We start from the raw sequence: 23,980 nt of genomic DNA on the forward strand, positions 1-23,980 counted from the left end.
GATTTACATTTAGATTTGCATTTAGATCTAAGATTTAAATTTAGTTAGATTTACATTTAGATGTTAGATTTAGATTTAGATATAGAGTTTGATTTACATTTAGATTTAGATTTAAATTTAGATATAGTTAGATTTACATTTAGGTTTAAGATTTAGAGTTAGATTTAGACCTATGATTGTTGCAGTGTCCCAGGGTCATGTGATCACCATTGGTGGCCTTCCCAACCGGCTTCCAACAAGCAAAGTTTGTGGGAGAAGCCGGATTGGCTTAAGGACCACATGATTGCCATAGCAACCGTAAATCCATAGTTCATGCAACTCCTGTAGTAATGGGATCCTGTGGGAATGCCACAGTTGCTGTGTTTGGCCTCAGCTGAAGTTTCAAGGTGTCTCCTAAGGCAGCTCCCAAAAATATGGAATTTGCATCTTCAAAACAAGAATGTTCTTCTCATAACAGATCAACATGCTGCTGCACTTTAAGAACGGTGCCGATCTTGAGGATTGCCCGGTACCTGAAGAGATCCGAGATGAATTGTTGGAATTTCATACTGATCTACTAGCCCATTGTGGTAAGACCCTGGAAGCTTTGAGGGACACATATCAACTCAAAGTAGAGAAGGCTATGGAAGAGTTTGGGACACAATTCTGGACCACTTCGAACTAGAGGAAAATTGGGAATGAGCTCATTCAGAAAAGCTTGGATGGCTGGGGAATTTAGGGAGTTGAAGCCTTCGAGTATTAAAGTGGTTAAGGCTGGAATTGAGGCCCACAGGTCTTAAAGTAGTTAAGGCTGGAGTTCTGGGAGTTGCAGTCCATGGGTCTGAATGTGGTTAAGCCTGGAATTCTGGGAGTTGAAGTCCATGGGTCTTAAAGTGGTTAAGGCTGGAATTCTGGGAGTTGAAGTCCATGGGTCTTAAAGTGGTTAAGCCTGGAATTCTGGGAGTTGAAGTCCATGGGTCTGAATGTGGTTAAGCCTGGAATTCTGGGAGTTGAAGTCCATGGGTCTTAAAGTGGTTAAGGCTGGAATTCTGGGAGTTGAAGTCCATGGGTCTTAAAGTGGTTAAGCCTGGAATTCTGGGAGTTGAAGTCCATGGGTCTGAATGTGGTTAAGGCTGGAATTCTGGGAGTTGAAGTCCATGGGTCTTAAAGTGGTTAAGCCTGGAATTCTGGGAGTTGAAGTCCATGGGTCTGAATGTGGTTAAGCCTGGAATTCTGGGAGTTGAAGTCCATGGGTTTTAAATAGTTAAGGTTGGAATTCTGGGAGTTGAAGTCCATGGGTCTTAATGTGGTTAAGGTTGGAATTCTGGGAGTTGAAAAGTCCATGGGTCTTAATGTGGTTCAGGTTGGAATTCCGGTAGTTGAAGTCCACGGGTCTTAAAGTGGTTAAGGTTGGAGTTCTGGGAGTTGAAGTCCACTGATCTTAAAGTAGCCAAGGCTGGACATCCCAATATGGAATCAATGGTACATAAAACCCCTTGGTTGTAGTTTCATCTTAGTTTCCATAATGATCTCATTCATCCTACCTTAATCATTTTTCCTGGGCATTCAGACAGAGTAGGATTTCCCTTCACCCTGCCTCCAGTGTCCCCTGTTGTTGATTTTCGAATTTAGCAGCTCAACATCTTTTATCTACAGGAATCCAAAGTGAGGGGGAGGAGGAACAGGAGGAGGAAGATACTCCCTTCCACCGGCGGTTGATGAATTTGGTGGAGAAGGTGGTGAACCTACGGAAGAAGAAAGAAGAAGAGCAAGAGGAACAACCTCCAGAAGAGGAACCGAAACCCAGTAGGTATCTCCAAGCGGTGGAGGGGAAAGAGAAATGATGTAGCCAACCCATCAATCGGGTTTTTTTTCAGAGTAATTTTTACTTTTTTCCTCCACATCATAAAATACAAAAAGCAATATACCTTCTATTTCATTACAATAAAATAGTTTTGGATTAGTAAATCTTATATAACCAAATTATACATTCTTAAATCCCATCTATTTAATTTCAGTTATCATCACACACCCCTGATTCCCTCCTTTCTAATTTCGTCATCCAGATAAATCCATTAATGTCTAATTAAGTCCTTCGTTAATATCAATCGGTTTTGAGGGAACCCAGGGCCTTTCTGAGCATTGTGAGATCCAGTTCATATCTTACCCAGACCTGTGTGGTCAAAGTTCTAACAAGAGAGCATTAACAGTCATGGAGGCAGGTTGGCGAAGACCAGTTTTGAATAAGATCTGAAGAAGATGCCGTAGGCTCATCCTGGTCTCCCTGTCCGGATATATGCAGAGGAGGACTAGATAAGATACCAGAATAAAATGTGGCAATTAAGGAACCAGATAAATGATGAAGACACATTTGTAGAAAAGAGTAGTTTTACTCTTCAGTGCAAAATATCTTCTGTTTCAATCTTCTATATACAGGACCTTTACTTTAGCTATATTCAGCTTACTTACAAGTAGATACTAAACCAATCCAGGTTTCTCCGTATCACTATCGCTACTCAATATTTAACTCACGCTCAAACTGCTCCAGCCAGCCAACTAACAACCACCACCATCAACAGCAAACAACAGCAGATGATCGATCATGGTGAAGTTGATTTGCATCTTATAATGGTCTGGCCCAATCAAAGTGCAGTTCACACCCTATGCTTTACATTCTGCCTTTACCTTATATGGTAGTAAAATGAAATGGCACTCAAGATTGCTAATCCTGACACTCTCCACTCTAGGCACGTTGCAGGAGCTGATCTCCCAAATGATGGTCCATTGGGCCCAAGAGTCCTTCGTCCAGAACCCAGAGCTAGTCCGGTTGATGTTCAGCCTTCTCCACCGGCAATACGACGGCCTCGGTGAGCTCCTCCGGGCTATGCCCAAGGCTTATACCATCAACGCCAACTCAGTGGAGGATACCATGAGTCTCCTGGAGTGCCTGGGGCAGATCCGCTCACTGCTCATCGTTCAGATGGGACTTGAAGAGGAGAACCTGATGATCCAGAGCATTGGGTATGTGCTTTCACCTCCGGTAGCTTCTTGAACTGGTAGATGCCTTTTGCAATGTGGGATCCTCTCAGATCTACAGTGGTACCTCTACCTAAGAACGCCTCTACTTACGAGAGTGTTCAATGTGGGTGTTCAAGATTTTTTTGCCTCTTCTCAAGAACCATTTTCCACTTACAAATCTGAGCCTCAGAAACTGTAACCAGAGAAGGCAGAGAGAAGCCTCTGTGGGGCCTCTCTAGGTATCTCCTGGGGGAAAACAGGGCCGGAAAAGGCGGGGAGAAGCCTCTGTGAGGCCTCTCTAAGAATCTCCTGGGGAAAACAGGGCCGGAAAAGGCAGGAAGAAGCCTCTGTGGGGCCTCTCTAGGAATCTCCTGGGAGGAAACAGGGCTGGAAAAGGCGAGGAGAAGCCTCCTCTATGATTGGCTTAAGGATTCTGGTTGTTGAAGTCCACCATGTCATAGAAGAGCCAACTTTGCCTACCCTTAGTCTAGACTTAAGTACACCCAGAAGGCATCGGGATGTAGTAACAGTAGCTCTTCTCTAAGACCCACCTTTCGATCCTTCCCCTGCTAATTCTTACTTCCCCCCCACTTGTACCTGTTGAGTTGAGAGTGATACGGTGGCCTAGAGGTGGAGCAATCAGGAGGCTGTGAGTTCTATCCTAGGTAGAGGCAGATATTTCTCTCTCTGGGGACAATGAGAATATATCTGCTGGGGGAAAAACTCCGCATTGGCGACAGGGATGGCAGTGGGCCAGTAAACACTCGGCTAGCTCCACTCAGTTGCCCAGAATCCACCCCACAAGGGGTTGTGGGGGTCATTAAAAGAAGGTGTATACGTTGGGTTGGGGAATTCCAGTTCCTCCTTTCCCATCCTCGCCTCCTCCATCTGCTCTGAAGTCCAACTGCTACGTCTCCCTGTTTTTCTTGGATAGCAATATCATGAACAACAAAGTCTTCTACCAGCACCCCAACTTGATGAGGGCCCTGGGAATGCATGAGACGGTCATGGAGGTGATGGTGAACGTTCTGGGAGGAGGGGACTCCAAGGTAAGGGTCCTTGTCTTTTGGCCAGCCAATGCTCTAGTCTAGTGATGACGAACCTATGGCATGGGTACCACAGCTGGCACGCAGAGTCATATCTGCTGGCCCTAGCTCAGCTCCTACGTGCATGTTTGTGCCGGCCAGCTGATTTTTGGTTCCACAGAGGCTCTGGGAGGGCGATTTTGGCTTCCAGAGAGCCTCCAGGGGGATGGGGGAGGGCGTTTTTACCCTCCTTCGGCTCCAGGGAAGCCAGGGGAGGGCAAAACATGAATCTACTGGGCCCACCAGAAGCTGCGAAACAGTTTCCAGCCTTCGGGGGGCCTCCGGGGGGTGGGGGAAGGTGTTTTCGCCCTCCCCAGGCATTGAATTACAATAGCTATAAGTGGGAAATGGCTCGGTGGGGAGGAGGGGGCAGGTGCACCTCCAAGCCCTCAAGGGAACCCTCTCTCTCTCTCCCCTCCCAGGAGATCCGTTTCCCTAAAATGGTGACCAACTGCTGCCGCTTCTTGTGCTACTTCTGCCGTATCAGTCGCCAGAACCAACGCTCCATGTTTGACCATCTCACCTACCTGCTGCAGAATAGCGGGATCGGACTGGGTGAGTTTGCTGGGGTCGGGGAAACCGCCCGGGATGCAGTGAAGGCCACCGGCACCAGGGAGGATGAATAAAGAAATTGGCTCTTACTAGAGAGAAAGAGGAAAAAGCCGTCGGGTTAGTGGTGAACCTGTTTTGGGCCTTGTGATATCAATCCAAAATTTTCCCACATAGTTTGAAACATTTTATTTGGGATTATGAAAAGTGTTTGAAATTTCATGACGGGGGGAGTGGGTCTGTTCTCAGGTGGCATGGCAAGGTTGTTCCAGCCTCTGGGACACTTCTAGGTTCCTTCTCTCCCTTCCCTCCCTCCCTCCTCCCATCCATCATCTACCCTTCCTTCCTTCCTTCCTTCCTTCGTTCCTTCCCTTCTTCCTTTGTTCCTTCGTTCCTTCCTTCCTTCCTTCTCCATCCATCCATCTATCAAAGGCATTGGCCTTCTCCGGGTCCCGTCAAATAAACAATGTCATCTGGCAGGCCCCAGGGGAAGAGCCTTCTCTGTGGCGGCCCCGGCCCGGAGATTAGAACTGCCCCCACCCTCCTTGCCTTTCGTAAGTTACTGAATACCTACCTATGTTGCCAGGCATCTGGCAATTGAGGTATCCCCAGGCTAATATGGTTTATGTATGGTATGACTGAGTTGTATGGTTATTTTAATGATATGGGATTTTAGGTGTCTTTTTAAGTATTGGATTTGTTACATTATTTATCACTGTTGTGAGTCGCTATGAGTCTTTGGAGAGGGGCGGCATACAAATCTAATTAACAACAACAACAACAATAATAATAACAACAACAATAACAATAACAACAACAACAACAATAATAATGTCTGTCTATCTATTTCTCCATCCCATCCTCCCCCTCCTTCCCTTCATTCATTCATTCCTCCCTCCTTTCCTTCCTTTTTACTTGCCTTCCTGCCTCCATCCATCATCTGCCCTCTACCATTTACCATCCCTTCCTTCCTTCCTTCCTTCCTTCCTTCCTTCCTTCCTTCCTTCCTCCCTCCCTCCCTCCCCTCCCCTCCCTTCCCTTCCAGGCATGCGAGGGTCCACGCCCCTGGATGTGGCTGCTGCTTCGGTGATCGATAACAACGAGCTGGCCCTGGCTTTGCAGGAGCAAGATCTGGAAAAGGTAGCATTGCCCCATTAAGAGGAGGGCAACGTGCAGGGGTGGGTAGCAAACACGATCCCACTCACCCCCTAGAGGGAGAAGGAGGCCTTGAGGCAGGAATTCCAGTGGAGGCGCCTCATTACGTGCTTTGGTAATAGATAGATAGATAGATAGATAGATAGATAGATAGATAGATAGATAGATAAATAAATAAATAAAACCCCATTATAAACATTATTAGGTTAGGTCCCACAGAGTTGGCCTTCTCCGGGTCCCGTCGACTAAGCAATGCCATCTGGTGGGACCAAGGGGAAGAGCCTTCTCTGTGGTGGCCCTGGCCCTCTGGAATTAACTCCCCCCGGAGATTAGAACTGCCCCCATCCTCCTTGCCTTTCGCAAGCTCCTTGGGGAAGTTGATATTCTCCGTAGCTACTATGATCTATATATGGTTTGCTTGGGTTGTGTGCTTAATTTTTATGATAAGGGTTTTAATCTGTTTTTAATATTGGATTTATACATTGTGTATTGTGTTGTGAGCCGCCCCGAGTCTTCGGAGAGGGGCGGCATACAAATCTAATAAATTATTTTTAATTATTATTAATTATTATGAAACCCCATAATAAACCCCACCATACAGTCCTATCAAACAGCACGCATAGCAACCAACATATTTCAGCCGCGACAGGTGTTAATATTCACAGCCCCCTGCCCTGCCAGTAAAGCCACGTCTTTGCAGCTTTCCAGAAGGCCAGTCGGGTGGGAGCAGTACGGACATTAGGTGGGGGGGGGGTTGGTTCCATAGAACCGGGGCAGCTACAGAGAAGGTCCCACCAACCTGCATTGCTTAGTCAGAGGCCCCTGGAGAAGGCCAACCCCATGGGATCTTATTAGTCTCTGGGAGGTAGGTGGCAGGAGACCGTCCCGTAAATATGATGTGGGTAGGCCCTTCTGTTGTGATAAGGCAACGATTGTGAAACTGTTCTGCTCACTTGGATGGATCTGCTTTGATAGGAGCTCCACGGAGCCCGGTGGAAATATTGAGATCTTTTTTCCTTCTCCTGGCCTCCACAGGTGGTGACTTACCTTGCTGGCACCGGTCTCCAGAGCTGCCCCATATTGCTGTCCAAGGGATATCCTGACATTGGTTGGAACCCTTGTGGAGGGGAGCGTTACCTGGATTTCCTGCGCTTCACCGTCTTCGTCAACGGTGAGCTCCCCTGTTTTCAGTTAGGGGAATGAATTGGGATGGACTACGCATATTCCCTGGGGTCACCCCCCTGGCATCCCCACTATTTGAGAAGCACTGTTCTACCTTCAGGTGCTTTGGAGAATAGGTTGACTCCTCCTTCTTTGTGGCAACCCCTGAGATACTGGAAGACTGCTATCATGTCTCCCCTGCTCCTTTTTTTCATTTAAACTAGACATATCCAGTTCCTGCAAGCGTTCTTCATATGTTTTAGCTCGTGGCAATCTGGGTCCTCATTTTACCGACATTGGAAGGATGGAAGGCCGAGTCAACCTTGAGCCTACTTAGAATAGAATAGAATAGAATAGAATAGAAAAGAATAGAATAGAAATAGAAGAGAAGAGAAAATAGAATAGAAGAGAAATAGAAGAGAAATAGAAGAGAAGAGAAGAGAAAATAGAAGAGAAATAGAAGAGAAGAGAAGAGAAAATAGAAGAGAAGAGAAAATAGAGAAATAGAAGAGAAGAGAAAATAGAAGAGAAGAGAAGAGAAAATAGAATAGAATAGAAATAGAATAGAAATAGAAGAGAAGAGAAGAGAAAATAGAAGAGAAGAGAAATAGAAGAGAAGAGAAATAGAAGAGAAGAGAAGAGAAAATAGAATAGAAATAGAAGAGAAGAGAAAATAGAATAGAAATAGAAGAGAAGAGAAGAGAAAAAGAAGAGAAAAAGAAGAGAAATAGAAGAGAAGAGAAGAGAAAATAGAAGAGAAGAGAAATAGAAGAGAAGAGAAATAGAAGAGAAATAGAAGAGAAGAGAAAATAGAAGAGAAATAGAAGAGAAATAGAAGAGAAGAGAAGAGAAGAGAAAATAGAAGAGAAATAGAAGAGAAGAGAAAATAGAAGAGAAGAGAAAATAGAAGAGAAGAGAAAATAGAAGAGAAATAGAAGAGAAGAGAAAATAGAAGAGAAGAGAAATAGAAGAGAAGAGAAAATAGAAGAGAAGAGAAATAGAAGAGAAGAGAAGAGAAAATAGAAGAGAAGAGAAAATAGAAGAGAAAATAGAAGAGAAATAGAAGAGAAGAGAAAATAGAAGAGAAGAGAAATAGAAGAGAAGAGAAGAGAAAATAGAAGAGAAATAGAAGAGAAATAGAAGAGAAGAGAAAATAGAAGAGAAATAGAAGAGAAGAGAAAATAGAATAGAATAGAAATAGAATAGAAATAGAAAAGAAGAGAAGAGAAAATAGAAGAGAAGAGAATCCTTTTATTGGCCAAGTGTGATTGGACACACAAGGAATTCCTCTTTGGTGCAGATGCTCTCAGTGGACATAAAGGAAAAAGATACATTTCTTAAGAATCATGTGGTACAGCACTTAATGATTGTCATAGGAGTCAAATAAATGATGAAGAAATAAATATTAATAAAAGTCTTAAGGATACAAGCAACAAGTTACAGTCGTACAGTCCTAAGTGGGAGGAAAAGGATGATAGGAAGGATGAGAAAAAACTAGTGGAAATAGAAGTGCAGACTTAGTAAAAAGTTTGACAGTGTTGAGAGAATTAGATCTGCCAAACTGCTGGCAGCTGGCAGCCAGCAGAAGTAGACTGCAGTACTGCACTCTGACCACTGCGCCACCGAGGCTCTGTGATAATCGGCTGGTCCCATAGGTCTTTCTGAGGTCCTTCTTCTTCTTCCCTAGGGGAAAGTGTGGAGGAGAACGCCAACGTGGTGGTGCGCCTCTTGATCCGTCGTCCCGAGTGCTTCGGCCCGGCCCTGCGGGGGGAAGGAGGCAACGGTTTGCTGGCAGCCATAGAAGAAGCCATCCAGATCTCTCAGGATCCGGCCCGGGATGGGCCTACCATCAAGAAAGACCGCCGGAGGGAATTGTGCGTGAAGGGCTTGTTGGAAGGTGGCGGGAGGAAAAACCTCTGTGGTAGAATGTGGAAAGATTTCTCTTGTTTGACCAAATATGATTCTGGTTTGGTTTGGCCGACTTCCTCCTTGCTTTTTCTGTCCCCCCCCCCCTCTCTTTCTGGATTGATAAGTTTTCAACAATTGATATTTTTAAGGGGGATATTTTGCATTTTATAGTTCTCAAGTAGTTCTCAAATTACGACCACAGCCGAGCCCAAAATGACTGTTGCTAGGGGAAACATTTGCAAAGTGAGTTTTGCCCCACCTTACAACCGTTGATTACCACATCCGTGATTCATTTTACCTGTGAAATGGTCGTTCGACCCCCCAACGGGGCCTGACCCCCAGGTTGAGAACTACTGGTATAGGGCAGCAATGGCGAACCAATGGCACGGGTTCCACAGGTGGCATGTGGAGCCATAACTCCTGGCACGTGAGCCATTGCCCTAGCTCAGCTCCAGTGTGTATGTGTGTGCCAGCCAGCTGAATTTTGGCTTCTACAGAGGCTCTGGGAGGGCGTTTTTGGCTTCCAGAGAGCCTCTGGGGGGATTGGGACAGTGTTTTTACCCTCCCCTGGCTCCAGGGAAATCTTTGGAGCCTGGGGAGGGTGAAACACGAGCCTACTGGGCCCACCAGAAGTCGGAAACAGGCCGTTTCCAGCCTCCAGGGGGGCAGGCGAAGCTGTTTTTGCCCTCAGATATTGAATTATGGGTGTGGGCACTCATGTATGCACAATCGCATGCGCGCACGCTCTTTCGGCACCCGAGGAAAAAAAGGTTCGCCATCACTGGTGTAGAATCTCCAGCTTGGGCGGGGGGTTGGACTAGATGACCTCCAAGGTCCCTTCCAACTCTGTTAATCTGTGATTAACCAATATAGGGAGTAATACACAACGGAGTGGTGGGGTGGGACCCTTCTATTTTCATCCGCTCACCACTCCCAGAAAGGCAGGCTCTCATAGCTAATGCTTCTCTCTCTCCCTCCCATTCCTCTCTTTTTCGCTCTTTCCTTCCCAGATTTGGGGGAGAAGAAACTCACGAGGAATACCGGGTCCATTTGGGCAACGCCATCATGTCCTTCTATGCTGCCCTCATTGATCTGCTGGGACGCTGCGCCCCCGAGATGCACGTAAGGGTCCCCTCTTCCCTTCATTGTCCTGCCCCTCAGGGAGAGGAGGAAGCCCACCCCCAAGTATGGGTCATCCTTGGCTTAAGGTAGCAGCTGAGTACTGAATTTTTGTTGTTAAGTGAGGCAGTTGTTGCAAAGTGTCTGAATTTCAGTCGCATGACCGGCTATGGCCACAGTCATAAGTGTGAAAAATGGTCCCGTCGCTTTTTAGAAAGACCATTGTAAATTTTGAGTGGTCACTAAAGGGACTACAGTAATCCCTCGCTACTTTGCGGTTCATCTTTTGCGGATTCGCTACTTCACGGGTTTTCAAAGGAGGCTTAAACTCATTAAATCTATTGAAAATTTTAAATCCATTAAAAATCCATAAAATCCTTCTACAGTACTCCTGTCCTCTATTAAAGAAACTGGTAGGATATCACATGTAGTTCCAGCTGAGAATCATTATAGAATGACTGTTTAATGCAAAGGGTGGGTTTTAAAAGTCCAAATACTCGTTAAATACATAAAAAACTATCTTTCCTCTACTTCACAGAAATTCGTTTTTCACTGGTGGTCTTCGAACCCATCCCCCCCAAAAAACAAGGGATCACTGTATTATAACAAGGAGTTATAAGCCGCCCCGAGTCTTCGGAGAAGGGCAGCATACAGATCTAATAAATTGTTGTTGTTATTATTATTATCATTATTATTATTATTGTTGGTGGTGCTCTCATAGCTTCCTTCTTGCAGACATTTCATTATCCTAACTAAGTGACATTATCTAGTGCTAGGAGTAGCACTGGTGATGTTACCTAGCTGGGTAATGAAAAACCTCTGCAAGAAAACAAGTGAGCTCAGAGAGTACCAAGGATCCCACAATGTTCCTCCTCCTCCTGATGTCCCTGTTCCTGCAACAAACCCCACTCCCTTCCAGCACTTATGAAGTTACCTAGTTGTGTCATGCAATGTCTCCAAGCAAAAAAACCTCCAAGCTCAGATAGCACCAAGTATCCCACAGTCTTCCTCCTCCTTCTCTTCCTCCTCCTCCTGCTTCTTCTTCTTCCTCCTCCTTCTCCTCCTGCTTCTTCCTTCTCCTCCTTCTCTTCTTCTTCCTCCTCCTTCTCTTCTTCCTCCTCCTCCTCCTCCTCCTTCTTCTCACCCCCCTTTTTCTTCTCCTTTCCACATACTCCACTCTCTTCTAGCACTTATGATGTTACCTAGCTGGGTAGCGAAACATCTGCAACAAAACTTCCATGCTCAGAGAGCATCCCTCATTTCAGTCCTGAGCTGTCAGTATTCTCCTTTATTGGGATGCTTACAAGTCAAAGCACTCGCAGGTTTTGGCCACGGGCAACATCTCACCTCCCACGGATCCCACCTCTTTGCAAAACAGCCCTCTCTCCTTGAGCTTTTTTCTAAACGCCCCTCCCAATACCTGCTATTGCCCCACCACCTTGTCTCCCTTCTTCTGAGCAGCTCATCCAAGCTGGGAAAGGAGAAGCCCTCCGGATCAGAGCCATCCTGCGTTCCTTGGTGCCCATCGAGGACCTGGTTGGAGTCATCAGCCTCCCGCTCCAGATCCCTTCCTTTGGCAAAGGTACGGCAGGCAGCAAAGTATCCATAGGGGGTTCTACTTCCTGTCCCTAGACTTAATCTGTCTTGGTATCGACGGCCCATTTCTGGTGGAACCATAGCTGAAGGGAGGAAGGCACCCTCCCAGGTGGAGTGAAGAGCGATTCCAGCATGGAGCCCATTAGGGCTGTGCCTGGCGGACTAAATTCAGTGTGTCACCGCTTAGCATCGTTACATTCTCACATGCACTCCTCCAACCCCTCTTGAATTCCATTGACCCCTATCTGGTGCCAATTGAGCATTGAACTTTAGCTGACTAGATTCACGTCAGACACAAAGGATCAAGTCTGTGCATTGAGTGGCAGTTAGTAAGATTGCTGGAATCTGTACACAAGAATCTGGTCAACTAAAGTTCAGTAGAAAATTGGCACTAGAGAAGGGTCAGCGGTTTAGAGAAATAAAACAAGCAGCGATCGAAAGCGCTCAGGTGGTAATAGTCTTGGGTTGGAAGGATGCGACAAAATGGACAGTGCAAAATTGGGACCGGTACATGGATCATATTCAATTTGAGATTATTGGACAAAAGGATGAACTCGGTTAATGAAACTGATTTGCGACAACTGATGGGACGATGGGACAAGGTAAGGTGATATAAAGTTAGTAGAATCCGAGACCAAGCTACAAGGAATAAATTGGAATCACTTTATAATAAGTAAATAGATATATTTCTCTTGAGTTAAAATGGTATATATGAGAAGTACTCCCATTTTGGTGGAGGGGTGTGAATGTTTGGTGGTGGGCACCAATCACTGAGCACTTGTTGTACGTTGTGTGTGTTTTATATTCTATATTTTAAAATCAATTTTTAAAAATTATATATATAAAAAAGAGAAGGGTCAGCGGGATTCAAGAGCGGTTGGATATTTTATTTGTTTATGACAACGTACTGATTCTGAGCTAATGTCACACTTAACTCCACTCCCCTAACTCTGCCTGCTTGATAGCATTTGACCTTCCTCTCTCCAGCCGCTAACTTCCACCTCCCTCTCCTCTGATTTATAATCTGCCCTTCCCGCTCTAGATGGCAGTGTCATTGAACCCAAGATGTCTGCCAGCTTTGTACCTGACCACAAGGCGCCCATGGTGTTGTTTCTGGACCGTGTGTATGGAATCGAGAACCAGGACTTCCTTCTCCATGTCCTGGAAGTGGGTTTTCTGCCCGACATGAGAGCTGCAGCCTCCTTGGACACAGTAAGTAGCAGGATGGTATCATTACAACATTCAAATTGCACCTATAGGGTTTAATCTGGCAAGATTCTGTCTGTTGGATGCGAGGAAATTAAAAGAAAACCTGAATTTTGGTTGAATTGCTCTTTGTTATTCCTGGATTTTAATCTGACCGCTCTGAAAAAGTAGAGTGGGCCTTGGTCATGTCTTGGCATTCTGTTTCTCTTTCTCTCCACCATCGTATCTCAAGATCTAAAATGGTCATATTTACTGACCCCTCACATCCTGGACACAAACTGTTTCAATTCCTACCCTCAAAATGTCGCTACAGACCACTGTACATCAAGATAACTAGACCCAAGAACAGTTTTTCCCCAACGCCATCATTCTGCTAAACAAATAATTCCCTCAACACTGTCAAGCTATTTACTAAGTCTGCACTACTATTCCTACTAGTTTTTTCTCATCATTCCTATCACCCATTTCCTCCCACTTAGGACTGTATGACTGTCACTTGTTGCTTGTATCCTTAAGATTTTTATTAATATGGATTGTTTCCTCATTGCGTATTTGACCACTATGACAATCATTAAGTGTTGGACCTCATGATTCTTCACAAATGTGTATTTTATTTTATGTATGCTGAGAGCATATGCACCAAGACAAATTCCTTGTGCGTCCATCACACTTGGCCAAGAAAGAATTCTTTTCAAATGCCCGTCGTGTCTTCTCCTCCCCACAGGCTTCTTTCAGCACCACAGAGATGGCCCTGGCCATGAACCGCTACCTCTGCCTGGCTGTACTACCGCTGATCACCAAATGCGCGCCTCTCTTTGCTGGCACTGAGCACCGGGCTATCATGGTGGACTCCATGTTGCATACCATCTACCGGCTGTCTCGTGGTCGCTCCCTTACCAAGGCCCAGCGCGACGTCATCGAAGAGTGCCTCATGGCGCTGTGCAAGTAAGGAGAAGGCCTGGTATAACCCGGGGGTGGCGTTAAAAGAGGAATCAGCCTAGAATCACTACGTAGTCACAAGCGGAATAAGCCCAGCCTCCCTTGAATTCCGTTGACTTTTATCCAACTCCAATCAGATGCTAGTTTCAAGTGCATAGGCTCTTTAGCAATAAAATAGTTTAATTGGAACTTCATATGTGGATCTGGTCTTTCATGCCTGGCAAAGAATCACAAATTTGTGGATCAGCTGAGACTTTCTTACAATGTGGCAGCTTCTTCAGTGTAGCTTGGCCCTTGAACATGATTTGTTTTGTTGTGTTGTGTTGTATTGTATTGTATTGTATTGTATTGTATAAAATTGAACGGGTCCAAAGATGGGCTACAAAAATGGTGGAAGGTCTTAAGCATAAAACATATCGGGAAAGATTTAATGAACTCAATCTGTATAGTCTAGAGCAGTGTTTCCCAACCTTGGCAACTTGAAGATATTTGGACTTCAACTCCCAGAATTCAACTCCCAGCAAACGCTGGCTGGGGAATTCTGGGAGTTGAAGTCCAGATATCTTCAAGTTGCCAAGGTTGGGAAACACTGGTCAATCTTCTATGTTTTATGTTTCTATGGTTTTTTTGCTCTTGTTACTCACTGCTCTGCTTGCCCTTCAAGGTATATAAGGCCTTCCATGCTCCAGCATCTTCTCCGGCGGCTGGTGTTCGATGTGCCCATCCTCAATGAATTTGCCAAAATGCCTCTCAAGGTAAGGAACCATTGCCATGTAACCATATTAAGTAAAGGATTAGCCAATGCATTGCTTGACTACTGTTAACTTCCAATTTTTGTGTGTGACAATAAATAAGCGGCCTTCCTGCTTATGAAATGTTACTTTTCCTGTTCTCTGTCCAGCTGCTGACCAACCATTATGAGCGTTGCTGGAAATATTACTGCCTTCCCACTGGTTGGGCCAACTATGGGGTCAGCTCGGAGGAGGAGCTTCACTTGACACGCAAACTCTTCTGGGGCATCTTTGAGTCATTGTCCCATAAGGTGAGCAGTGCGCTTATCCGTGACTCCAAGGAGGGGCTTTGAGGTCAACCAAAAATAGGGCTTGCATTGTGCTAGAACAGGGCTCTCCAACCTTGGCAACTTTAAGGCTTGTGGACTTCAACTCCCAGAATCTTTCAGCCAACCTTGGCAACTTTAAGACTTGTGGACTTCAACTCCCAGCAAAGCTGGCTGAGGAACACTGGAAGTTAAAGTCCACAAGTCTTAAAGTTGCCAAGGTTGGAGAGCCCTGTTCTAGAAACAACATCTCCCATTCTAGAAAGCCAACACATACTACGGCTCTTGAGTAGGAACTGAGAAACAATCAACAAGATCAGGCTTTCTCCACCTGATCTCCTTGAAGATGTGTGCCTTTCAACTCCCAGAATTCCCCAGCCAACATGGCTAGCTGGGGAATTCTGGGAGTTGAAGTCCATAAGGTTGAGAGGCAACAAAGAGATTACCTCTCAGCTCTGGACAAATCATCTTCTTCCTGTATCTGAAAGCAGAGAATTTGATCTGAACCCGCTTGGTATGGAGGTAGTTTCAGGTCAGCTTCCAAAATAAATATTCTCTCCCCAACACGGGAAGCCCAGCTAAGTCTAGCAGCAGTGTTTCTCAGCAACTGGAAGGTGTGTGGACTTCAACTCCCAGAATTCCCCAGCCAGCATAGGGAAGTTTCACTGTATGCCATCAATTAATGTTGAGTTCCAGGCATCCGATGGAAAGCATGACCAGAAATGATCATGGGATTTTGAAAAGAGAAATAGCAGAAATATTATTGGGAAAGGGGGGAGCATTTCCACAGGTGGTATTGCCTGACTGGGCGTCTTTTTCTGTCTCCCTGGTTGTTCTTCTTCGGCTGCTCAGAAATATGACTCCGATCTGTTTAAGCTGACCATGCCCTGCTTGTGCGCCATCGCTGGCGCCATTCCTCCAGACTACGTGGACGCCAGCTATTCTTCAAAAACCGAAAAGAAGGCTTCGGTGGACGCCGAGGGCAACTTCGACCCCAAACCTGTGGAAACACTAAAGTGAGTGAGGTTTACAGAAGAAAATACCAATACCATATAGCCCTTAGACCAGGGGTAGGCAAAGTTTGCTCTTCAATGACAGGTGGACTTCAATTCCCAAAATTCCTGGGCTGGCATGATTGGCTCAGGAATTCTGGGAGTTGAAGTCCACAAGTCATAGAAGAGCCAACATTCCCTACCCCCTGTTTTAGACCTCTATACTGCTTCACAGTGCTTTACAGCCCTCTCTAAGCAGTTTTACAGAAGCCGCATTATTTTCATATTCTTTGCTGGAAAAAAAGCAAAGATCGTGGAGAAAGATCTGGAAAGTCACCAATGACAGATAAGGCTCAGAACTGGTCCATCTGTTGGCCATCCCTCCAAAAATATCTCTCTCCTTTTCTCAGTGTCATCATTCCAGAGAAGTTGGACTCCTTCATCAACAAATACGCTGAGTATACTCACGAGAAATGGGCCTTTGACAAGGTAAGAGACCCTTCACACAACCTCTCTACATCTAAAGTGATGGCTATCACGTATAAAGCCCTACCTGGCTTAGGACCAGATTATTTATGGGACTGTCTTCTGTCTCACATGTCCCAGAGACCGATTAGATCCCACAGAGTCGGCCTTTTCCGGGTCCCGTCAGCCAAGCAGTGTCAGCCTTCTTTGTGGTGGCTCCGGTCCTCTGTAATCAACTCCCCCCAGAGATTTGCACTGCCCCCAGCCTCCTGGCTTTTCGAAAAGCTTTAAAAACACTGCTTTGAACCAGTTGGCTTCCATGCCTAGGGCGAGACTAGAACTCAGAACTTCTACCTACCTATGTCTCACCGTCTCCATTTTTCCCCACAGATTCAGAATAACTGGTCCTTCGGGGAGGCGGTTGATGAGCAGGCCAAGACCAATCCTATGTTGCGTCCTTATAAAACATTCTCTGAAAAGGTAAAGGAGTTCTTTCTCTCCATTCCTCCCGCGGAAAATGGGCCCAGGGTTTGCCCGATTCCTTCATTTTCCAAGCAGGACCGGAAAGCGACTGTGATGTTTGGAGACCTTCCTGGGAAAAAAAGGATCTTTCCTATTTAACCACCTATTTGTTCTCTGCCAGGATAAAGAAATTTACCGATGGCCCATCAAAGAATCTCTGAAGGCCATGATTGCTTGGGAGTGGATGGTGGAGAAAGCCCGCGAGGGCGACGAGGAGAAGACGGAGAAGAAAAAAACCCGCAAAGTCTCACAGACGGCCCAGGTCGGTTTCTAGAAGGTTCCTGGCTGTCCGTTTTGTCCGGCTGTATTTCTCTTCCTATCTTAGCTGCTATCAAAGGGCTTCCAAGTACAGTGGTGCCTCTACTTAAGAACTTAATTCGCTCTGTGGCCAGGTTCTTAAGTAGAAAAGTTCTTAAGTAGCAGCAATTTTTCCCATAGGAATCAATGTAAAAGGAAATAATGCAAACCCATTAGGAAAGAAATAAAAGCTCAGAATTTGGGTGGGAGGAAGAGGAGGAAGAAGAGGAGGAGGACAGTCGCTGCGAAGGAAGAAGGGGAGGGGAATCAAAAAAATCCAAAACTTTAAGGCTTAAAAAAAAAGAGGTACTCTAAGGCGGTGAGGAAGAGCATGCGCCTTCCATACACCTGGCGCGAGGCTGTCTCTGCCACCGAAAGCCCAGAAAAGCCCAAGATGGCCAGGATTAAAGGGGGAATGGCAGGAAACTGGCCGGGCTTTTGTGCCGCTCTCAAATTTCCTGGGAATTTTTTCCGGGCTCTGGTTCTTAAGTAGAAAATGGTTCTTAAGAAGAGGCAAAAAAATCTTGAACACCCGGTTCTTATCTGGAAAAGCTCTTAAGTAGAGGCCTTCTTAGGTAGAGGTACCACTGTATATGATTATGCTAGATCTGTGTTTCTCAAACCTAACAACTTCTTAAGATGTGTGGACTTCAATGTCAAGCATGTCTGTTTCTCTGTTTTCCTTCAGGCCTACGACCCCAGCCATGGTTACAATCCTCAGCCAATGGATCTCTCCGCGGTGACCCTCTCCAGAGAATTACAGGTGAGGAAGTCTGACCTGATAGGTGTCTATGTGACCTACCAACTGCATTCAGGCAAATAATAATACAGTGTTCCCTCGATTTTCGCGGGTTCGAACTTCGCGAATAGCCTATAGCACGGTTTTTCAAAAAATATTAATTAAAAAATACTTCGCGGTTTTTTTCCTATACCACGGTTTTTCCCACCCAATGACATCATATGTCATTGCCAAACTAATAATTTTTGCAAATAAATAACAAAAAAAAATAATTATTGTTAATAAATAATTATGTTTATAAATATCAGGGTCACTAAGTGTCTTATTCCATGGTGAGTACCAGTAATAATGGTGAGTAAATGGTTGTAAAGGGAATGGGAAATGGTAATTTAGGGGTTTAAAGTGTTAAGGGAAGGCATGTGATACTGTCCATAGCCAAAAATGGCGTATTTACTTCCGCATCTCTACTTCGCGGAAATTCGACTTTCGCGGGCGGTCTCAGAACGCATCCCCAGCGGAAAACGAGGGAACACTGTAATAATAATTTATTAGATTTGTATGCCGACCCTCTCCGAAAACTCACAACAATCACAAACTATGTACAAATCCAATGTTTAAAACATAATTTCAGTTGGCTACGACAGGGTCCTTCCTATCCACCCCACGGGTCTCTCTCCACAGGCCATGGCCGAACAGCTGGCTGAGAACTACCACAACACCTGGGGACGCAAGAAGAAATTAGAGCTGGAGAGCAAAGGTGAGTTTGTGGGCCTTGCGTTGACTTTTGAAGGTCGCGGATGTTCTCTCTCCTTACGGCCCCTGCAGGGGAAAATCTCACCTGCTTTCTCTTTGCCCTCCAGGAGGTGGGACCCACCCCTTGTTAGTGCCGTACGACACGCTGACAGCCAAGGAGAAAGCTCGGGACCGGGAAAAAGCTCAGGAGCTGCTTAAATTCCTACAGCTCAATGGCTACGCAGTGACTCGGTAAGTATAAAAGGGAAAGAGAGGAAGAAATATTGCTTTTTGAAAGCAAACTTACATATTTCTGCCCCGGCTCAACATGGAAAGGGAGGAAAGAAATGGAATTCTTGTAATTCTTTTCCAACATAATTTTCACTTTCTTTTTTGTACAACTCACATAAAACCCGTCTTAAATCCAATTAATAAATAAGCTTAAAAGCAGGAGAGGGTTGATCTGGGGTGTCTTCTTACAATTGCCTTGATGATATTAATGCCACTTTCTAAGGCCACACTGGAAATATTGCATTCAGTTTTGATTGGATTGGATTGGATTTGTATGCCGCCCCTCTCCGTAGACTCGGGGCGGCTAACAACAGTAGTAAAACAGCATATGACAATCCAATATTAAAACAGTTAAAAACCCTTATTGTAAAACCAAACATACAGACAGACAGACATACCATGGATAGAATTGTAAAGGCCTAGGGGGAAAGAGTATCTCAGTTCCCCCATGCCTGGCGGCAGAGGTGGGTTTTAAGAAGCTTATGAAAGGCAAGGAGGGTGGGGGCAATTCTAATCTCTGGGGGGAGTTGGTTCTAGAGGGCCGGGGCCGCCACAGAGAAGGTTCTTCCCCTGGGTCCCATCTTTGGTCGCCATGATGTAACAAGGAGGTTGAGACTCTAGAAAGTGTGCTTAGAAGAGCAACCAATATGATTAGGGGACTGGAGGCCAAAACATATGAAGAACGGTTGCAGGAACTGGGCATGGCTAGTTTAATGAAAAGAAGGACCAGGGGAGACATGATAGCAGTCTTCCAGTATCTCAGGGGTTGCCACAAAGAAGGAGGAGTCAACCTATTCTCCAAAGTACCTGTGAGAAAGACTGCTTCCTAGTGCTTTTACAGCCCTCTCTAAGCAGTTTACAGAATCAGCATATTACCCCCAACAATCTGGGTCCTCATTTTACCCACCTAGGAAGGATGGAAGGCTGAGTCAACCTCGAGCCGGTGGTGAGATTTGAACTGCTGAACTACAGCCAGCAGTTAGCTGAAGTAGCCTGTAGTGCTGCGCTCTAACCACTGCGCCACCCCGGCTCATATAATGAAGAGGGATGCACAGTCAGACTTACAAGATTCTGTTACTATGGCTGTAATAATAAAACTAAATTTAGACTTAAATGCATTGGTCCGTCATTCATGAATGACTATCAAAGCAGCCAGAGCATAGAATAAAGAATTCAAAGATCAGAAGATATGGCGAGGCCTGGTCCAGAGAACTTTCCTTCCTTCTTTCTTTCCTAACTTCCTCCCTCCCTCCTTCCCTCCCTCTTTCCTCCCTCCCTTTTATTTTTCTTTCTTCCTTTCTCGCCACTTTCTCTTTTCACTTCCCAACCTCCCTCCCTTCCTTCTCCTCCCTCCCTCCCTCCATCCATCCCTCAATCCTTCTTTCTTTCTCTTTCTTTCTTTCTTTCTTTCTTTCTTTCTCTCCCTCCCTCTCACTCAACCACCCAACCTTCCTTCCTCCTTCCCTCCCTCTCATTATCATCATCAATACTTAAAGCAAAACCAAATCCACCCAACCCCTTTTAGGCTTAACACAATGTTCAGCCAAAGGAAGAACCTATAGTATACTGCTCAAAAAATAAAGGGAGCACTTAAACAATACAATATAACTCCAAGTAAATCAAACTTCTGTGAAATCAAACTGTCCACGTAGGAAGCCACACTGATTGACCATCAATTTCACCTGCTGTTGTGCACATTCAACTTTGTACAGAGCAAAGTATTCAATGAGAATATTTCATTCATTCAGATCTAGGATGTATTTTTTCAGCGTCCCCTTTATTTTTTTGAGCAGTATAATTTCCTGTCTTGCTCTGTGTGTTTCCAGCATTGCCTCTTTTAAAGCATTGGCACAATCCTTTGTTACCCCCTGAATTTAAACTCCATCATTTCTCCCAGGGGTCTGAAGGACATGGAACTGGACACTTCATCCATTGAGAAACGCTTCGCCTTTGGATTCCTGCAGCAGCTGCTGAAATGGATGGACATCTCCCAAGAATTCATTGCCCACCTGGGTAAGAGCTGTCCTTCCTCTCCTGGTTCTGTCCTTAGCAAATTGCTAGAGGCCGTACCCTAGGCTCCATGGCATTACCCCATGATTTCCTGGGAGAGGAAGGCGGGAAGTGGGAAGATAGAAGAAGGCTTGGAATCCAGAATCCTAGCTTCTTTTTTATACTTCTGGACAAGGGAACAGGGTCTGGTCCAGAAGCATTTGACATACAATCTCTGAGTTCATTTCTCCATTTTGATGGTGGGAAAAACAGATAAGCCATTGCTGGACTTCTTGGATATAGTCCAGGGGTCAGCAATCTTAAAAAAACTCAACAGGATAAAGTTGTAGAGCACTGCAGAGTTGACCTGGAAAGAAAGAATGTAAGGGCCCATTAGCAAAACATCACATGCTGTTTTTATCATTGTTGTTAGCCGCCCCGAGTCTACGGAGAGGGGCGGCATACAAATCCAATTAATAATAATAATAATAATAATAATAATAATAATAATAATAATAATAATAATAATAATTCAGCTGGGAGGAGAAGACCGTGTGAGAAAGAAACTCAAGATTGCCACACCGTGAGCCTCCTTGGCATAAGAGGGAAAGAAGGAGCTAGGCTGCCCAGATTTCTGCTGTTATAGTCTAAGCCATCTTAAGTAGACTTTTTGTATTTCTTGGAGGGTCTATTTCCTGATCTTTTCTGCCCCCACTCTAGAGGCTGTGGTGAGCAGTGGACGGGTAGAGAAGTCCCCACATGAACAGGAGATAAAGTTCTTTGCCAAGGTAAATCTGCCTTCGTGGATTTTATGTTACTGTTGGGTCAAGGAGGGAGGGAGGGAGGGAGAGAGAGAGAGAGAAGGACAATAAATAATGGTTGGAAATTAATGAAAGAAATAAATAATCTGGGATGAAGGAGAAACTGCAACAGCATTGCCAAAGAAGCACTAAGAGTCACAAACTTAATTCTACGCAGCTTCTTCTCTAGAAACACCGATCTACTAACCGGAGCATACAAAACATTTGTTAGACCAATTCTTGAATACAGCTCCCCTATATGGAATCCACACTGCATAACAGACATTAATACAATTGGAGGAGTCCAGAAATACTTCACAAGAAGAGTCCTCCACTCCTCCTCACGCAACAAATTACCTTACTCCTTGTTCATAAAATTATACATGACAACGTACTCCCTGTTGGTGACTGCTTCACCTTTAACAACAACAACACAAGAGTATACCATGGATACAAACTAAATGTAAATCGCTCCAAACTAGACTGCGGAAAATACGACTTCAGCAATAGAGTGGTCAACGCCTGGAATTCACTACCGGAGTCTGTTGTTTCTTCCCCTAATCCCAAAACCTTCAACCTTACGTTATCTACAATAGACCTCTCCCCTTTCCTAGGAGGTCTGTAAGGGGTGTGCATAAGTGCACCTTTGTGCCTACCGTTCCTGTCCTAATGTCTTTTTATCTTTTCTATCTCTACTTTATACTTATGTTAAACGTACTATAATACAATACTATATTTGTATGATAGATAGATAGATAGATAGATAGATAGATAGATAGATAGATAGATAGATAGATAGATAGATAACAGTGAGGGCAATTAACCAGTGGAACAGTCCCTCCCTCCCCAAAGCACTCAGGGGATCCCCAATCTTCCTCCCGCAACTCCTTTGCATTCCCTTTCCAGATCCTGCTGCCCCTCATCAACCAGTACTTCACCAACCACTGCCTCTACTTCCTGTCCACCCCGGCTAAGGTCCTGGGCAGCGGAGGCCACGCCTCCAACAAGGAGAAAGAGATGATAACCAGGTGAGTACCAGGCGACCCCAGCAGCGGCTGGGCGTTACGTGTGAGTGAGCTTGCACCCCCTTAAAAAGCATAGTACAGTGGTACCCCTACCTAAGAATATCTCTACTTACGAACTTTTCTAGATAAGAACCGGGTGTTCAAGGTTTTTGTGGCTCTTCTCAAGAACCGTTTTCCACTTACAAATCCCTCCGAGACTGTAACCAGAAAAGGCAGATGGAGAAGCCTCCGTGGGGCCTCTCTAGGAATATCCTGGGAGGAAACAGGGCCGGAAAAGGCGGGGAGAAGCCTCCAAGGGGCCTCTCTAGGAATCTCCTGGGCTTCCACCCTCCCTGTGGTTTCCCGAATCGCATGCCTTATTTGCTTTTACATTGATTCCTATGGGAAAAATCGCTTCTTCTTACCTGTCTAAAAACCTGGTCACAGAACGAATTACGTTCGTAAGTAGAGGTACCACTGTAGTTTTTTTAGTAGTTTAAATTTTTTTTTTTTTAAACGCTCCGGAAGAGATGCTTCCTTTGCCATCTTGTCCTGTCGTATCTCTTTGGCTTGTCGGGAGGAACCTCTCTCTCTTTTCATTCTCTGTCCTGCCTTTCTTTTTTCCACCTTTCAGCCTTTTCTGCAAATTGGCCGCCCTGGTCAGGCACCGGGTCTCTCTCTTCGGTAAGCCTCCCCCCCCTCCCTCCTTTCCTGCTCCTGCTTTCCGAGACTAGGGAGGGGCTCTTAGCCCCCCTGTTCCATCCCCTTCTACCTGTCACTGGTTCAGGGGGGGCTAAAGCCCACCTGCCCTGGTCTCCCTCCTACATCTTGACTTTCCTGACTGTAGGTCAGCTCTGTTTCCAAGCCAGTTTCCTGCTGGCCCTGCTTCTCCTCTTCACCCTTTTCACCCAGGTTTCTAAACCCACCTGTTGCATCCTCTTCCTCCAGGTACGGATTCTGCGGCTGTGGTTAATTGCCTTCACATCCTGGCTCGCTCCTTGGATGCCAGGTGAGTAATCTTCCCCTGTCAATACCGTATTTTTCAGAGTATAAGACACGCCTTAGTTTTGGGGGAGGAAAATAGGGGGGGGGGGAGAATCTACCTACCAGGGATTCATCTGGCTAGTGTCCTTAGTCTGGTCAGCTTCAACACATTATTTTATCCCCTGGCTAGGGCTGGAAAAAAAAACCTCCTTCAAAGGGAGTAGCAATGAAAACAAAACCTGCAAAGACTTAGGGCTGGGAAAAAAACCTTCTTTGGAGGGAATAGCAATGAAAAAATCCTGCAAGTTGGGAAGATCCTTAGCATCATGTTACAGCTGAAAAAACCTTTTTGGGAGGGAGTAGCAGTGAAAAGAAGCCTACAAAGATTTAGAA

At 45.3% G+C, this 23,980-nt stretch overlaps 1 protein-coding gene across 1 annotated transcript in view; it reads left to right on the plus strand.

Annotated features, from left to right (window-relative positions):
• The window catches only part of LOC139155673 (ryanodine receptor 1-like), a 141,681-nt gene that overhangs the window by 61,484 nt on the left and 56,217 nt on the right, over nucleotides 1-23,980 (plus strand). Inside the window, exons 37-62 of the mRNA XM_070730915.1 lie at nucleotides 458-569; nucleotides 1,636-1,785; nucleotides 2,727-3,000; nucleotides 3,932-4,046; nucleotides 4,505-4,637; nucleotides 5,677-5,771; nucleotides 6,822-6,957; nucleotides 8,635-8,844; nucleotides 9,877-9,977; nucleotides 11,436-11,556; nucleotides 12,613-12,782; nucleotides 13,501-13,721; nucleotides 14,380-14,470; nucleotides 14,617-14,757; nucleotides 15,625-15,788; nucleotides 16,175-16,253; nucleotides 16,620-16,709; nucleotides 16,873-17,013; nucleotides 17,737-17,811; nucleotides 18,469-18,544; nucleotides 18,648-18,771; nucleotides 20,708-20,823; nucleotides 21,520-21,587; nucleotides 22,506-22,627; nucleotides 23,238-23,287; nucleotides 23,552-23,612. Coding sequence (XP_070587016.1) covers nucleotides 458-569; nucleotides 1,636-1,785; nucleotides 2,727-3,000; nucleotides 3,932-4,046; nucleotides 4,505-4,637; nucleotides 5,677-5,771; nucleotides 6,822-6,957; nucleotides 8,635-8,844; nucleotides 9,877-9,977; nucleotides 11,436-11,556; nucleotides 12,613-12,782; nucleotides 13,501-13,721; nucleotides 14,380-14,470; nucleotides 14,617-14,757; nucleotides 15,625-15,788; nucleotides 16,175-16,253; nucleotides 16,620-16,709; nucleotides 16,873-17,013; nucleotides 17,737-17,811; nucleotides 18,469-18,544; nucleotides 18,648-18,771; nucleotides 20,708-20,823; nucleotides 21,520-21,587; nucleotides 22,506-22,627; nucleotides 23,238-23,287; nucleotides 23,552-23,612 — 3,236 coding nt within the window. The remainder of the gene's footprint in view (nucleotides 1-457; nucleotides 570-1,635; nucleotides 1,786-2,726; nucleotides 3,001-3,931; nucleotides 4,047-4,504; nucleotides 4,638-5,676; nucleotides 5,772-6,821; nucleotides 6,958-8,634; nucleotides 8,845-9,876; nucleotides 9,978-11,435; nucleotides 11,557-12,612; nucleotides 12,783-13,500; nucleotides 13,722-14,379; nucleotides 14,471-14,616; nucleotides 14,758-15,624; nucleotides 15,789-16,174; nucleotides 16,254-16,619; nucleotides 16,710-16,872; nucleotides 17,014-17,736; nucleotides 17,812-18,468; nucleotides 18,545-18,647; nucleotides 18,772-20,707; nucleotides 20,824-21,519; nucleotides 21,588-22,505; nucleotides 22,628-23,237; nucleotides 23,288-23,551; nucleotides 23,613-23,980) is intronic.

Source organism: Erythrolamprus reginae, unplaced genomic scaffold (assembly GCF_031021105.1).
Source record: "Erythrolamprus reginae isolate rEryReg1 unplaced genomic scaffold, rEryReg1.hap1 H_43, whole genome shotgun sequence".
NCBI classification, from domain to species: domain Eukaryota; kingdom Metazoa; phylum Chordata; class Lepidosauria; order Squamata; family Dipsadidae; genus Erythrolamprus; species Erythrolamprus reginae.